The 13,522-nt window shown below is 47.1% G+C and overlaps 1 protein-coding gene across 3 annotated transcripts in view; it reads left to right on the plus strand.

Annotated features, from left to right (window-relative positions):
- PDLIM1 (PDZ and LIM domain 1) overlaps positions 1–13,522 on the plus strand; it is a 42,713-nt gene extending 29,191 nt beyond the window's left edge. Inside the window, exons 4-8 of one of the 3 annotated variants that reach the window (XM_041404926.1) lie at positions 2,105–2,166; positions 4,215–4,511; positions 8,225–8,379; positions 11,169–11,360; positions 12,995–13,522. In XM_041404926.1, the coding sequence (XP_041260860.1) occupies positions 2,105–2,166; positions 4,215–4,511; positions 8,225–8,379; positions 11,169–11,360; positions 12,995–12,996 (708 nt within the window). In that variant the 3' untranslated portion in view covers positions 12,997–13,522. Of the gene's footprint in view, positions 1–1,679; positions 1,871–2,104; positions 2,167–4,214; positions 4,512–8,224; positions 8,380–11,168; positions 11,361–12,994 lie in introns of all 3 variants that reach the window. The other 2 variants (XM_041404925.1, XM_041404927.1) reach the window with 2 other exon arrangements.

Genomic DNA, 13,522 nt, shown 5'->3' on the forward strand with positions numbered 1-13,522 from the left:
ATGTGGATTCTGTGCCAGAGTGTGTGTTGCAGTTCTTGGAGTCAAGGCACTAATGTGATGTCAGTCTCTTTTCGCCATGTAGCTGCCCTTTTCTTCCTGCCTCAACACTTGAAGATAAAGATCCTTGAGGCCTCCATCACTGTCAAACTCAATTCAGCTTGTCTGACACATTCAGAGATTCAACATGCCCATGTGCATGTTGGGTATGTAATTGAGGCACCTTACTTTCTTAGGAAACCGGGGTTAAAAGAAAAACCCAACCAAACTTGCAAATTACTTCCCTTTCCTTAATTCTTGATGCATGCTTAAATGTTTCCTCAACACATCTTGTGACATGATTTCAATGTGGAGTCTATTTGACCTAGGAATATAACCCCCTTAGCCTAAACCTTCTGTCTCAGTCTTTCATGAAACTGACTATTTATGTGCACATCTGTAACACTCTCCCACTCATGGCCTCTGAATGGTGGGCTACCATGTGTATTTAATGTTGATATAACTGTTCCCCATGGTTTGATATATGGGCTAAAGTAATTTTTTTTTTGCTAAAATCTACATTTTTGCCATGGGAAGGACTATTTTCACAAGTGCTGTTATGTGGTTTGAATGAGATTACAACAAAGGGAGATTAGCTAATTACTCCAGGGTTGTTTTCCGTTTGGTGTGTGGGAAAGTTTAATGGCTAACATCCATACATGTTGGCCAGAAAGTTGTGGGAGAGCAGCCTCGTCACTCCACACCTGAACATCTTGAGCTACCCCGCTGATTTCAAATGACTTGTAAGTCATGAGGGCATTTGGATCCAAGCCGCTCTTCTCTGAGGGATTCTATGCTCTGCTTGATGCCATAAATAGCATTCGAATGCCATGAAGTGAGATGACTCCCATCTGTCAGTCTGGGAAGGCTAGCCAGCTGCCTAAGGAAGTCTGGAGACAAAAAAGTGATTTAAAGAAAAATCTGTAGGGGGATTTAAGTCATTCTTTTTTGTCTAATGAGTGTTTGTCTTGTAACTATATCTCTATCAAACAAGTGCTGTGAGATGTTCATAGGGCAGTAAAAGCTCACGTCATTGCTGTAGAAGTCAGTGCCTGTTTAGAGTGGGAGTGGGAACCAGTTGTGTTAGAGCTGGGACCCATGGGCCCAGTAGGCTGAAGTGCCCCTTTCATCCTGTGCCATTGGCTGTTAGCCCTGTATTGAAGCTATGCCCAATCTCTATGGCTGGCTGAAACATTTAAAAAATTGTCTTTTGGTGACATTTCTTAGTCCTGAATATCTCAGCCACTATCAGGCCAGTATCTCAGCCAATATCTTTGCTTTTCCATAGAAACCAACCCTGCTCTCAGGAATTGCAAGGAATGCTTAAAATCTAGTCTTGCATGAGAAAGTTGGTCCTATAGCTTACTGTAGGCTACCAGGTGTGTGGCACCTTGAGCTAATAGCTCTGGCAGTGTTTCTGAGCTCTTAAGTTGCCAATATGTCAACACTGAAATGTCCTGATGGTCATCCTGAAGCCTCATGCCATCTGGAGGATGATCACTTGCTTTGGTGGTTGTGGTCACCTGCTCCTCAGCTGAGACCATACATGAAGGCCACCACTGCAATGGCTGTGGGGCTGCCCTGTCACATCCACCTGCATGCCTGAGCACCTCTGATTGTTGCCTCTGCTCCTTTGCATGCAGGAAATAAGGCACATAGGAAGTGCACACAATCGGAGTGCAGTGCCCTTCACTGCTGCCACAGCTTCTGCCCCCAGGGTGATCACTGCTCAGTACAACAGCCCAGCAGGCCTCTACTCCTCAGAGAACATCCAGACCTTCAACAATGCGGTGGAGACAAAAACATCACCTGGGGCCCTGGAGCCTAGCAAGCCGTAAGTACCTCCCTCACCCCACTCCCTCCCTGGGCCTCCAGGGAAAGGCTTCAGGAGACACGAGTTCACTGCAAAGGTACCAGTCTGTCAAAGCAAGAAAAGTTCTCTTTCAGGACAATGGAAGTAGAAGAGGCACAAGCGTGGATGTTTTTCCCAGGGACAGGGCTTGGAGGAGTGGGGAACGTTTCATGAGGTGCAGACATGAAATTAATGCTGTTGTGTTTCTTTGTTTAGCAGAGACCGACGCAGTTTCCGCGTGCGTTCAGCATGACATACCAGCCCGCTGGTCTGAACAGGTGCCTGACAGCTTGTTACAAGCGCTTCCTAAAATCAGTGTTTTGTGCTGTGATGTTGGGCAGGAAAGGCACCAGCTAGTGCAGGAAGCACACCCATCCCTGTTCCCAGCTGGCCTGGGATTCATAGACAGGCTCTGCCTTAGTTTAGATATTTCTGTGTTTTTTTATCAAACTTGGCTTTTCACAGGAGTTTTAAAAAGTAGCTGAAACTACTATTCATTCCTGTGTTTTATGTATGAGATTGGAAAGGGTCCCAGCCTTAAAAGGGCCTGTTAATTTTTGTGTTGCAACTGAGCCTCACCAAGGACATTATTCTATCCTAAATGTTCAAAGTTCCCCTTTTTTTCATTGGAGGTAATAAACCTGGAGCTACCTGAAAGTTTTCTGGCTGTGATGGTCAGGTTTCTTAACTGCCCTAAGTCTCTGCATAGCAATATCAAAGTGCCTAGAAGATTTTAATAATAAAAGCTGGAAGATCAGTGCTTTTGGTAATACTTGATTAAATTTCTGACTGGAGAGTGGGGAGGCAAAAGTAACTTCAGCCTCTGCTGTTGCAGGGTACAAAGACCTGATTGTGGTTTAACACAAGCCTGACAACATTCCTGTGAGTGAAACCAGCTCCTTGCATTGGCAGCCCAGTCTGCAGCATGGTCCCTTCTAGGCAGTTCCAGTGCTGCAGCTGGCAGACAAGGTGACAGATTGTTCTTCATTTGCTTCTGGTAGACTCAGCAGCCTCATTCAGGGGCTGGGCAAAACAGAGCAAGGACAAGGCAAATCTGAGATTGCGTTAACCTGACGGGACCATCTGGCAGTGAGATACCATCCCTAGTCTACCCTGGTGTCCCCTCCGTGTGAGAGTGCTCCCTGGAAGCCAGGTAGATTTGGCTGGAACATTGTAGCTGATCCCTTTCTCTTGCAGGGATCAGCAAAGAGGTGGGTTCCTTCTAGGGCTGTGGCTCACTCTGCTCTCCTAGCAGGAGCATCCATTACTAGCCCTGCTCCATCTTTGATATATGACATTTCTTTCATCCTTTCCTTGCTGAAACACAGCAAGTTGCAAAGGAATGCTGGAAAAACTGTGGGTGAGGCTTTGATACTAACATGCTTGTGTTTACAGAGTCATCAAAAGCAAATGAATTACTGCTGGTTTTCAGTGAGATCCAGGGACCTCAGCCTGCTGTTAAAAACCCGCTGTAGTCTCCCCAGTGCACAGGCACAGGATGTCTAGGCTCTCCCTTCACACACCATTCCAGCTGCCTTTAAATTCCTGACCATCTGTTTCGCTGAGTTATTTGATACATACCTGACCTTGCTCTGGGTTTACCTGACATTTATCTGCATCCCCATCCTGCACCTTGCAGATTTAGTGAGCCTATCACAGCCTATAGAGCCCAGCACTTGATCCTGCCACTGCACATGGTGACATGACTGGAACCTAGTCCATGCTTCATCCTTAGAGGGTGTGTGGTTTAAATGCAGGGCTGTAGTACACATAGAAATAAAAGAAAATATCTCCACTGGATTTGATGCCACAAAGCAGGTGGGGATGGAGAAGCCCCACTGCTGAGCACATCTGGTTTGGGATGTGAGGTGAGATTACTCCTCAATAGGATGCCAAGGCTAGCTTTGAGGAGAGCAGCAGTGAAGGTGGCATTCCTTGTCTGGACAGTGGAACCACAAGTGTGTGCGCAGGGACTTACTATATAATGAAACCCCTGCTGCCACTTCTTCATTGCTTTTACAACCCATGCATTTGCTTATCAGTGGAGTGCTTGCTTTTTAGTTTTTGTGTGGACACACCTGGAGTGTGAGACCAGAGGCACAGCATTAGCCAGAAGCCTGTAAATTGTGTATTCAGTGGTGTGTCCTTAAGACGGTATTCTGCAGCTGCTTGATGTCTTGAAGTATTTGGCTTTGCCCTTCATTAAATTCTTTCTTCTTTCCTTTCTTCCTCCTCTGCATTTTCCCCTCAATTTGGCAATGCAAACCCCAAACAAACCTCGAACAACCCCACCTCCCACTGCCCGTGTGGACGCGTGGGCTGGCAGCCGCCCATCGCCGGTGGGTGCGATGCAGGCTCCCATGGCCTCCGTGTACGACCCTCTGCAGAGCTCCGAGCTGCGGCGCAGGCACAGCGCCTCCTCCAGCCCCAGCCAGGTCCGAGTGGGGCCTGAGCAGCTGAAGCACGCGGCCCAGGTCTGCCCCAACAGCCCTGTGGAAGTGGAGGTGCCGGGACTCAAAGTGCTGCACGTGCAGTTCAATTCTCCCCTGCAGCTCTATTCGCAGAGCAACATCATGGACACCCTGCAGGGGCAGATCTCTTCTGTTAGCCCTGATTTCCCCAGGTAACCTGCCCATGGCCTCTGCAGCCAGCTCAGCACATCTGCTCATCTGCATTTCGGTGTCCGCGAGTCTCTTGTCCCCGTCTGTGGCTCACGGGATTGTCTGGTCACAAGAAAACAGCATTTACATTTCACCCTTCCAGCGTCAGTGCATGACTCTTCACAGGAGCTTTCTCTGCGTTGTGTCTGTGCCCAACACCATGGGAAACACCATAACATGTTTTTAGTGTGTCAGTATGTCCATTGCCCCCTGCACACCCACGCAGCAGGACTTGACAGCACCTGGTGGCTTTCCTGGAGGAGCCACCTGCAGCAGATGGGTTTGCAGAGGGTAGGAGAGTGCTTTATCCTGGAAGCTGGTATTTTTTCTGCACTTCCAATAACTTGTTGTTTGTGACTGACAGGTGCTGGCAATCATTGTTCTTTTGTTTGGCCAAGGGTGTGTGCTGAACATGTTTCATTTCAGGCTGAAGCAGGTACCCATGATCTCCATCTTTGGCTGACAGCAGTCAAAAGTTTGGAGCAGCCTGGCAGGCACCAGGCACATGGAGGGACAGTCTGTGTTCCCACCCCTGCCTGCTTGTCTGCAGAGGTTGCTGCAGCACAGGCTACCTCTGCCCAAAGGAGTGGAGGATGCTCAGCATGCTCTGAGATCTGCAGGACCTGTGGTGAGCCTCAGCATCACAAGGCCTGGGTGCTGTTTGATGTCGTCTTTGTGGTACTTGGGAACCCCCTGGCCTCTGCCTCTAAGTGACAGCCTCTGGGATTTGCAGGGAGGACTTCAGTGTCAGGACAGGTGAAACAGAAAGCATGTTTATCTGTCTCACAGGAAGAGTCCAATCAAGGAGGAATTGTAGACCTTCTGCTATGTGACCAAGCAGCTTGCAGCTGTGTGACATGTGGCCTGGGAGAGTGGTCTGTCCCCGGGCTTCCATGGGGCAGAAAAGAACACAGATCTCATGGCTCCTGGACTGCTCACAGTTCCCTTCTGGCAACCATGTACTTCAAAGCAGAAAAGCTGGTATCCTCTCCCATGGGCACACACATCCAGAAGTATTGCCATGTACCAGGAGCCAAGAGATAGTGGGAGGCTGAGGATTTACTCCTGCCTTGTTACTCAGTGCAGTTACTTGCTGTAAGTCAGTGCTTGGCTTGTAGTCAGTACCATGCTCAGCAGAAGTGGTCACACTTCCAGCGCTCTGTACTGGCCTGGAGAGCTGATAGTGCTCACAAAGGAGCCCCAGACATCAGCAATCATTTAATGGCAAAAGGGGGTGCTCCAAGCACTGAGCCTTCCGGTAGCCTTGAGACTCTTGTAAGCTTTGCAAAATAAGCTGGCTTAAAATAGTAAAATACCCTTAGTAAAAAATAAACTGTGCTTTTTGAAGATTCTGTGCAAGGCTGTGCTTTTATGGTTTTTATTATTATCTTGCCAGTATTTCAGGCTCAGTGATCAAGTATTAGTCAGTGTTGCAAGTTTCCCATGGTAACAGCAATGAGATCCAGTAATGGTTGTGTAAGTCTAAGACCCAATAAATGTGGTTGGGGTTGTTCCCTACAAAGTTTTTGCATGAGGAAACTCGTGTGCCTGGAAAAGGACACCAGCTGCTGGTGACTGCTGCAGATAAAGTACCTGTGTAACAGGAGGTGCCAGAAATCAGCTTGCATACAGAGACTCAGTATATTGCAGGTACAATTTCTGTGCCACTGGCCTTGCCATTTCAAAAGATACACATGCTTTTTGGAGATGTTGTTCAATTTAAGCAGCATAGCCTTCTGCCCTGACAGTTTGAGGTATTTTCCTCTGCTGGTACAAATCTGGATTTCATGGTTTTTATAGCCTTTTGGATGTCTTGTATATGCAAGTGGATGTATAAGGTGCATACCCGGGAGAGCTGATCTGTATGTTATGCACTGCCACAATGCATGGTTGGAATGTGATGGCTTTGTTTGACTCTAATGCTTTTTAAGAATATTTATCCTCTGTTTTTTGGATGCATGTTATTGAAACATTCTTAGTATGCAAACTGCAATGAAAGGCTTCTTGCATAATGTTTTTATGGGTGGATAGAGCAGTGGGAATATATGGGTTTACATGAGATGACTGTAATAGGGAGCATGGGACATCTTCTGTCTAATAGAAGGTACATAATTCTTTTATTTGGGTAAGAAGCTTCAGTAACTGAGATTCAGTCTTCAAAGGTTTATCTGTTTGCATGTCTAATGTGCTTCCTGCTCCACTGAAAACTGCTAAAGATGGAAACATTTTATGAAATCCTTTTTATGGAAGTAGCATTTTATAACTCATGTGATGATTTTACTTCTGATGCTTGAAGAGTTTATTATGTAGAGTAACTCCCAGATGACTCCATCGGTCATTGGCATTGAAAGTATGCGGTTGCCTCCTCAAGAAAAAGATTTCCCTCTGCAATTTAGTCTGAACTTCAGGATGTTTATGTACTTTTCATGCAATCACAGAGTGCAAGAATGGTGAAACTGAGTAGACCATTTACATTTATAAGACTACATTACAGAACTGAGCTATCAGAGGAGATTTGTCAGCTATTTCATTTTATCATATATGTTTTACTGCAGTTACAGAGCACAAGGCAGGCAGGAACTTCCTGTGTCCTTTAGTCCATCCCTTAGTCCAGCATTTGGCAATTTAAACCACTGATTTAAATAATTCCCACTCTGTATTTGTCCACACTATCTTCAAATCCTTTAATTTGGAGGTTCCTTGCTGTCCACAACAATCTCCTTTAGTATTTCAGTGTCAATAGACATATTGGAAAGCTTTTGCCAAGGGATATTCTAAATATCCTCCAGCAGTTGAACCTATCTTCTACCCACTGCATGTGGAGTGTATCTTAAGTACTGCCTCTAGACTCTTTTTTTTAACCCCAAAGATCCTTTGAGTGGCACAATAACCACCCTTTCCATGACCCTGTGCTGTGAAAAGCTGCCCCCGATGCACCTTGGGCTCTAAGTCGAGGATGCAAGTCCCTCAGGACATGGGGGGTGGCAGCAGCACTTCAGGGCAGCTGCACTGAGGGCTTAGCCTTAGCCAGCAGAAATCTCTGCCCTCGACCTGCTCATTAACCTAAGTAAAACACTGTAAATGAGCTCCACCTAGAAAACAGAAATCTTGAAAAGCAGACTAAATTACTTCCAATCAGAGAATCTTACAGTTAGGCCCTACAGCTGTTACTTTATGAAGGTGACATTTACGAGGAATTCATAGAGTACTTGCAAAAATTTCTTTTTAATGGAATAAACTTTACTTTGAGATTCACAGTGGTGTAAGGTAGCAGTGTAGTTTATGCAGTCAAGGAACGTGCGTGGATGGCACACTACTAGGTGAGATTCCCATCCCAGCACATGAATTCTTTATTTTCCTGTTAACAGAGCTGTGATTTCCTGGGCAGGTTTTAGCTGCTGGAGTGTATGGTAATTGTGAAGCAGGGAGAGCCCTGGCCGGGGGCAGTGGGTGAGCAGCTGCTGACAGCAGCGTGGGCAGACTGCCCAGCCCAGCCCAGCCCAGCGTGCCCGTCCCACCCGGAGCACATCCAGCACCTCCGTGTCCGTGGTCTCCTCGTGTGCGTGTGCTTTGCACGTCCATTCTTCAGCCATGTGATGCCTGGTGAAAGTTTTGCTAGAGGGATTTGCTTTAGTTTTCATCCATTTAACTAGAGGATTCTCTGTTCCTTTCTCAGTTTAGAACAGCATAACCAGACCCCAGGCAACATTGCCATAGACAAACAGTCTGAAGTTTACAAGATGCTGCAGGAGAATCAAGAGTCAAATGAGCCACCCAGACAGTCTGCTTCGTTTCTTGTGTTGCAAGAGATCTTGGAGTCAGAGGAGAAAGGTGGGTACCTGATCTGAGCGTGCTCTTCCCCTCTGCTGTTCTTTGGGTTGAGTAGCATTTAAAACTTTATTTTCCATTTAGCTGTTGATTGTTCAAGGTAGCTCGTGTAGGTGGCTTCTACAGAAATCTACAGACCCTGTCACTAATTTCTTCCCTTCATATTCTCTCATTTATTACTTCAGTGTCTATGGGCCCACATCATTGCTTAATCATTGAGTGAGTGCTCCAGAAATAAACCCTTGCAACATTTAGTTATCAAGAAGGAATTTTTAAAGTTACAAAACCTCCTACAGTTTCTAAAGTTTTGCCCCCTTTAAGATAGTATTCACTGATTAAAGACCATCTTAGAGTCAGGACTTTGGATGGTATCACAAGATAGTGCTCTTCAGTGAGTCCTGTTGCTTCTGAACTCCATCCCCCTACACAAGAAAAAGTATCCCCTTCTGCAGCTGAATGTAAAAATATAGAAACTGGGTTACAGTGAGCAGTTCATAGCTTTTAACCTCTGAAAATTCGCTCTTCTTGGCATTCTTGATCTTAGGTCTGGACTTGTACAATTCAGAGCTATAAAGTTTAAGATGAAAAAAACAATTAACTTATTTGGGGGCTAAATCATGCTCTCTTCTCCCCTTAAATAAAATAAAATAAATGAATGGGAAAAGAATTCCAAGAATGACCTTTTTTTTTGTCCTTAGGCCAATCTTTTGTGTTATTAGCTTGGCAGTGGTACGTTCAGTTTAATCCAAAAAAAGCCTGGTGCTGAGATATTCACCACAAAGAGAAACAGATCAGCCAAGTACTGGTAGGTCTGAGGGATCTGTAGGGAAACAGCAAAATGAAGGAAATAAGGAAACAATAGGAAGAAAGAAACCAGGATCATGGAGTCTCTAATATGCTGTTAAAATGCCCACCGGAAAGAATCTTTTAAATATTGAGTGTTTGCAGCTTGCCCTCAGGGTTCAGCTCCTGCCTGGAAGGAGTAGCCCGGACTTCTCACGAAGCCAAGGTCTTCCCCTGTGCTTAGTAGTGGTGAAGAAGATAAGAAGCAAAAGCCTCTCTGTTTTATCTTTCTTTGAAGATTTGCAGCATTGTTGGGATTCTCTGGCACAAGGTTTGCCCGCCCCATCACGGGGCCGGGATAGGCTCTGGCATTATTCCACAGTGAGCTGACAATACCCCATGGCCCAGCCCGCCGTGCTGCTGGGCCAGCAGCAAACAAACACTGCTGCGAGTCAGATCGTTGGTGTGATAAATGGCACATTGGACGGCGCCTTCTCCCAGCCTGGCTCCAGGCAATGGATTGTGAATGGCAGCTGTGAGCCAAGGCCCGGCTGGGACAAGGCCCTTGGGGCATCGCTGACTGTGTGGGCTGCACTGACTTTCACCAGCTGAGAGCCTGGGCCGGGCACAGCCACGAGTGTGGGTGTTTGGAATCACCACGGCTGGTCTGTTAAGGCCTGACCCTATACTCAAAAGTGGAGAGTGTTTCACTGGGTGGAACATGCCACATTTCCTCTGGGTGTGTGATTAGGAGAGATTTTAAAAAGTGTTGTCAATGTTGCTGATAAGAACAAAGTGCTGGTTGAGGCAAAGGGAGTGAACAGAAGTGATAGGGAAGAGTCTGAAAATGTGATTGCTGCTGCTTGCTTCCCAGTGAGGGTCACTTGCAGCAACTCTTGGAGGTCAGGCTTTGTTTGGTGGGCTAAGGAACTTGCACCTCTGGACCAGTGTCTGCACAGAGCTGGGTGCAAACCTCTGAGCTGAAAGCTGCCCTAAAGGCAAACCAGTGCAGCATCACCTGCCTCACAGCTGAGGTAGGCAGTTTCCCCCTTTTTCCTTCAGCTCTTCTATCAGTGATGCTGCCCTGGGCTGTGGTGAGTCCCTGACATGGCTGGTCACCAGGATGTGTCTTTGGAGGGTTTTTCCACCCCATGCGCTGGGAGTGCCCGTTGGAAGTGTGTTCTTGGTTTGACACTGGTCAGAATGGTTTCATCAGTGTCCCTCGCAGTCCAAGGTGTTTCTGGTGAAATATCATGGGAGCCTCAGCAGCCTCCTTCCCTTGTTAAGTGGTGTTGAACCCCTGAGAAAAGTCATATAGATGAGATTAGTCCCATCATTGGTGTCATTTTATGAAAGGCTCCTTTTCCCCTGCAGATGTTTAAAGGCTTGCCTCGTATCCCGCATCAAGGATCCATGCTGATTTAGGCATCCAGGTCAGCACAATGTCTCCTGCAAAGGCCCTGCAGGAATTCCCTGCCCCAGAGAAGTTGCAATAGGGAGATATCTGGAGCATGCTGTGCAACAGCAGGGGAGTGCAAGGTTATCCCCGGTGTCCCATGGCTCTGCAAGAAGGAGTTTGTTAACCAAATCTTCCAGGAGTCTTGGGGGAACCAGCTCCATTGTAAAACAGACAGCAGACTGGAAAAGGGCTTTGACAGTCCTCCCAACAGAACACCCACCTCTTTCTGAGCTCAAATCTGGGAATCAGCTTGATCCTGAGTGTGTGATCAGGACACATCAGGCAGACTCCAGTGCTGCCAAGGCTCAGGCTTTGCTTTGCTTTGTGCATCTGTGCATGTGAGACACATCAGCTGAAGTCTGATGGGCTTTTAAGATGAGAAAATAATCTCATCTGACTGCCCACCGTCTCAAGCCCTCACATTTTCAGGGCGAGGTTCAGCTGTGTTCCTCCTCTCCTTCCTCCCCCCACATCCCTAAATCCCTGCCCACTTTCCATGCATGAATCCCTGCCTCAGAGTTGTGGTTAAAGAATATCCTGCCCCCAGCAGAGCATCTGCATGGGAAGAACAGCCTCCAGCCACGCATCTCACATGCTCTGAAGCACTCTCCTTCCACCCCCCAGGAGACCCTACCAAACCATCTGGATTTAGGAGCGTCAAAGCCCCTACCACAAAGGTGGCCTCATCGATTGGGAATGCCCAGAAGCTGCCCATGTGCGACAAGTGTGGATCTGGCATTGTGTAAGTAAGCCTGTCCATGAGGTTGCAGGTGAGCAGCCCATGCCTGTGCCAGGGGCTGAGGTAGTGCACCCAAACAGCTTCACTCACCCACATCCAGTGCATCCAGGAGACTCAAGCTTGGCACGTTTATTCTCACCAGCTTTAATAACACTAACTTTGCAGGTCCCTGCAGTGGGGCAGGAGTTGGGTTTCCATCTACAGATCCTTATCAGTGGAAACCAGAACAAGTCCCTGTGACTCAGACCTTGAGGCAGTTGTTGCTGCAGTGTTTGGCTGACCTGAAATCTGTTTACAGCATTTGGAAACAAAATGACCTTTCCATTCAGGGCCTGTGTATTTAATGTATTTCCTGTCTCGGTGCTCCCAGGCGTGGCACGGAGATTTGCCTTGCTGGTCAGAGGCAGTGGGGACTGCAGAGCTTCAGTCTCCTGTAGGACCTCACACCACCTCCACTGTGTCTATGCAGACATATTGTTTTTTTGTCTTTATGTGCGTAAAATCAAACTCCAGCATACCTGGCGTTTGGGTTTGATACAGAGCTGCTGTATCGTGTGACCACATAGGGGACCCAGCATTGAAAACAGTCAATTTTTTCAACCTCAGATTCTTCAAATTCTTCCTCTGCAACCCCCTTAAGAGCTGACTACACAGCAGTCAAGTACTCGTAGCCAAACCTGCTTTGTCAGGGAAGAATTCTGATTTTTCAGATGCTGCTTGCCACAAGCTATCAGATTGTTGCAGAGACCCGCTACACTGTGATTGCATGGTCCTGGCATGCCTGGAGCATCTGGACCAGCAGATTCATTAGAGAGGCAATCCATACCCTGTAAAATATGACTCAGAGACAAACCCTGTAATTGTTCAACCAGCTGGGTAGGTCTGGAGAGAAAGCACAAGGCCTTGAATAGCACTCAAAACTAATGAATTACAGAAAATAGAGATGGCTGCTGGAACAAAATAATACTGGAAAATTGTTGTGATGGGGCTGATGGTAGTTAACAAACTGCTGTGTAGTTTTTGTAGTTTTCCTAGCCATCTGTTGGGCTGAGATGTGAAGTCTTCCAGTAAGAGCTGGCCCAGATTTGGCTGGATCTGTTCACTGCAGCTCCCAAGCATCCATGTCTGAGATGAAAACCAGGATCTAGTCTCTGTGCTTCTCCCGCATGTCAGTCACTACAAAAGGGTAGTGCTGGCCGTGCAGCCTTCGTCCCTGCATTTCTGCATTTGTTTTGTCATCCAGTTGGCTTGTACCTGGATTTTGCTTCCCCAGATGGTCAAGCTAATGTGGGCCATTTGATCCTGGGCATTTGAATGCTGTTGTGCTGTCTGCAGACACCAGCTAAAGATGCCATCACAGTAATTCTTCCCCCCACAGGTGATAGGACTGTCCCTGTGTAACTTACACAGGTCAATGCTGGGAAACACTTTCTAGAGCAGAGTTTCCATGCCAGCACATGTTGGGCTTCTAAAAGTGCTATTAACATTTGCCTGACCAGAGGCAGGGCCTATCCTTTGACTTGTCAGGAGCAGAAGAAAGTGGTTCACCTTTGGGCCTGGTTTGGCTCTGGGCTGGGTGGGAGGTGCCTGGGGAGGAGGGAGACAGTGGGCACTGAGCGGTGCTGGTTCCTCCCCAGAGGGATGTTTGTGAAGATCCGGGACAAGCAGCGTCACCCCGAGTGCTACGTGTGCAGCGACTGTGGCACCAATCTCAAGCAGAAAGGACACTTCTTTGTGGAAGACCAAATCTACTGCGAGAAGCATGCGCGGGAACGGGTGGTTCCGCCGGAGGGCTACGAGGTGGTCACCGTCTTCCCAAAGTAAACCGTGCTGCTCACAAAGCCACTGTGGATGATTTATCCTCTGCTGATTTTCCTTGGAGAGCATTATCCCTACCCCCTGCAGAATCTTTTTTGCAATAAGGAATGTTAGGCATGGCTTTGAATTTCCTTGTCATTATTAATCCTCCATCTGTTCACATGAGATGTCACTAATTTCAGCATTCTTTTCATCCTCTTTCACTTTTTTTTATTAAACAGAATTTTTTTTCCTTCATTGTGCTGTCAATCACACAGGAAAATCAGAGGCCAAAGTCAGATTACAACTTTTCTGTGTTCTAGCTATTTGCCATCTGTTTGCCTGCAATAAATGGGGTGAATCCACAA

The sequence above is a fragment of the Onychostruthus taczanowskii genome, unplaced genomic scaffold, assembly GCF_017590055.1.
Source record: "Onychostruthus taczanowskii isolate IOZ18803 unplaced genomic scaffold, ASM1759005v1 scaffold22, whole genome shotgun sequence".
NCBI classification, from domain to species: domain Eukaryota; kingdom Metazoa; phylum Chordata; class Aves; order Passeriformes; family Passeridae; genus Onychostruthus; species Onychostruthus taczanowskii.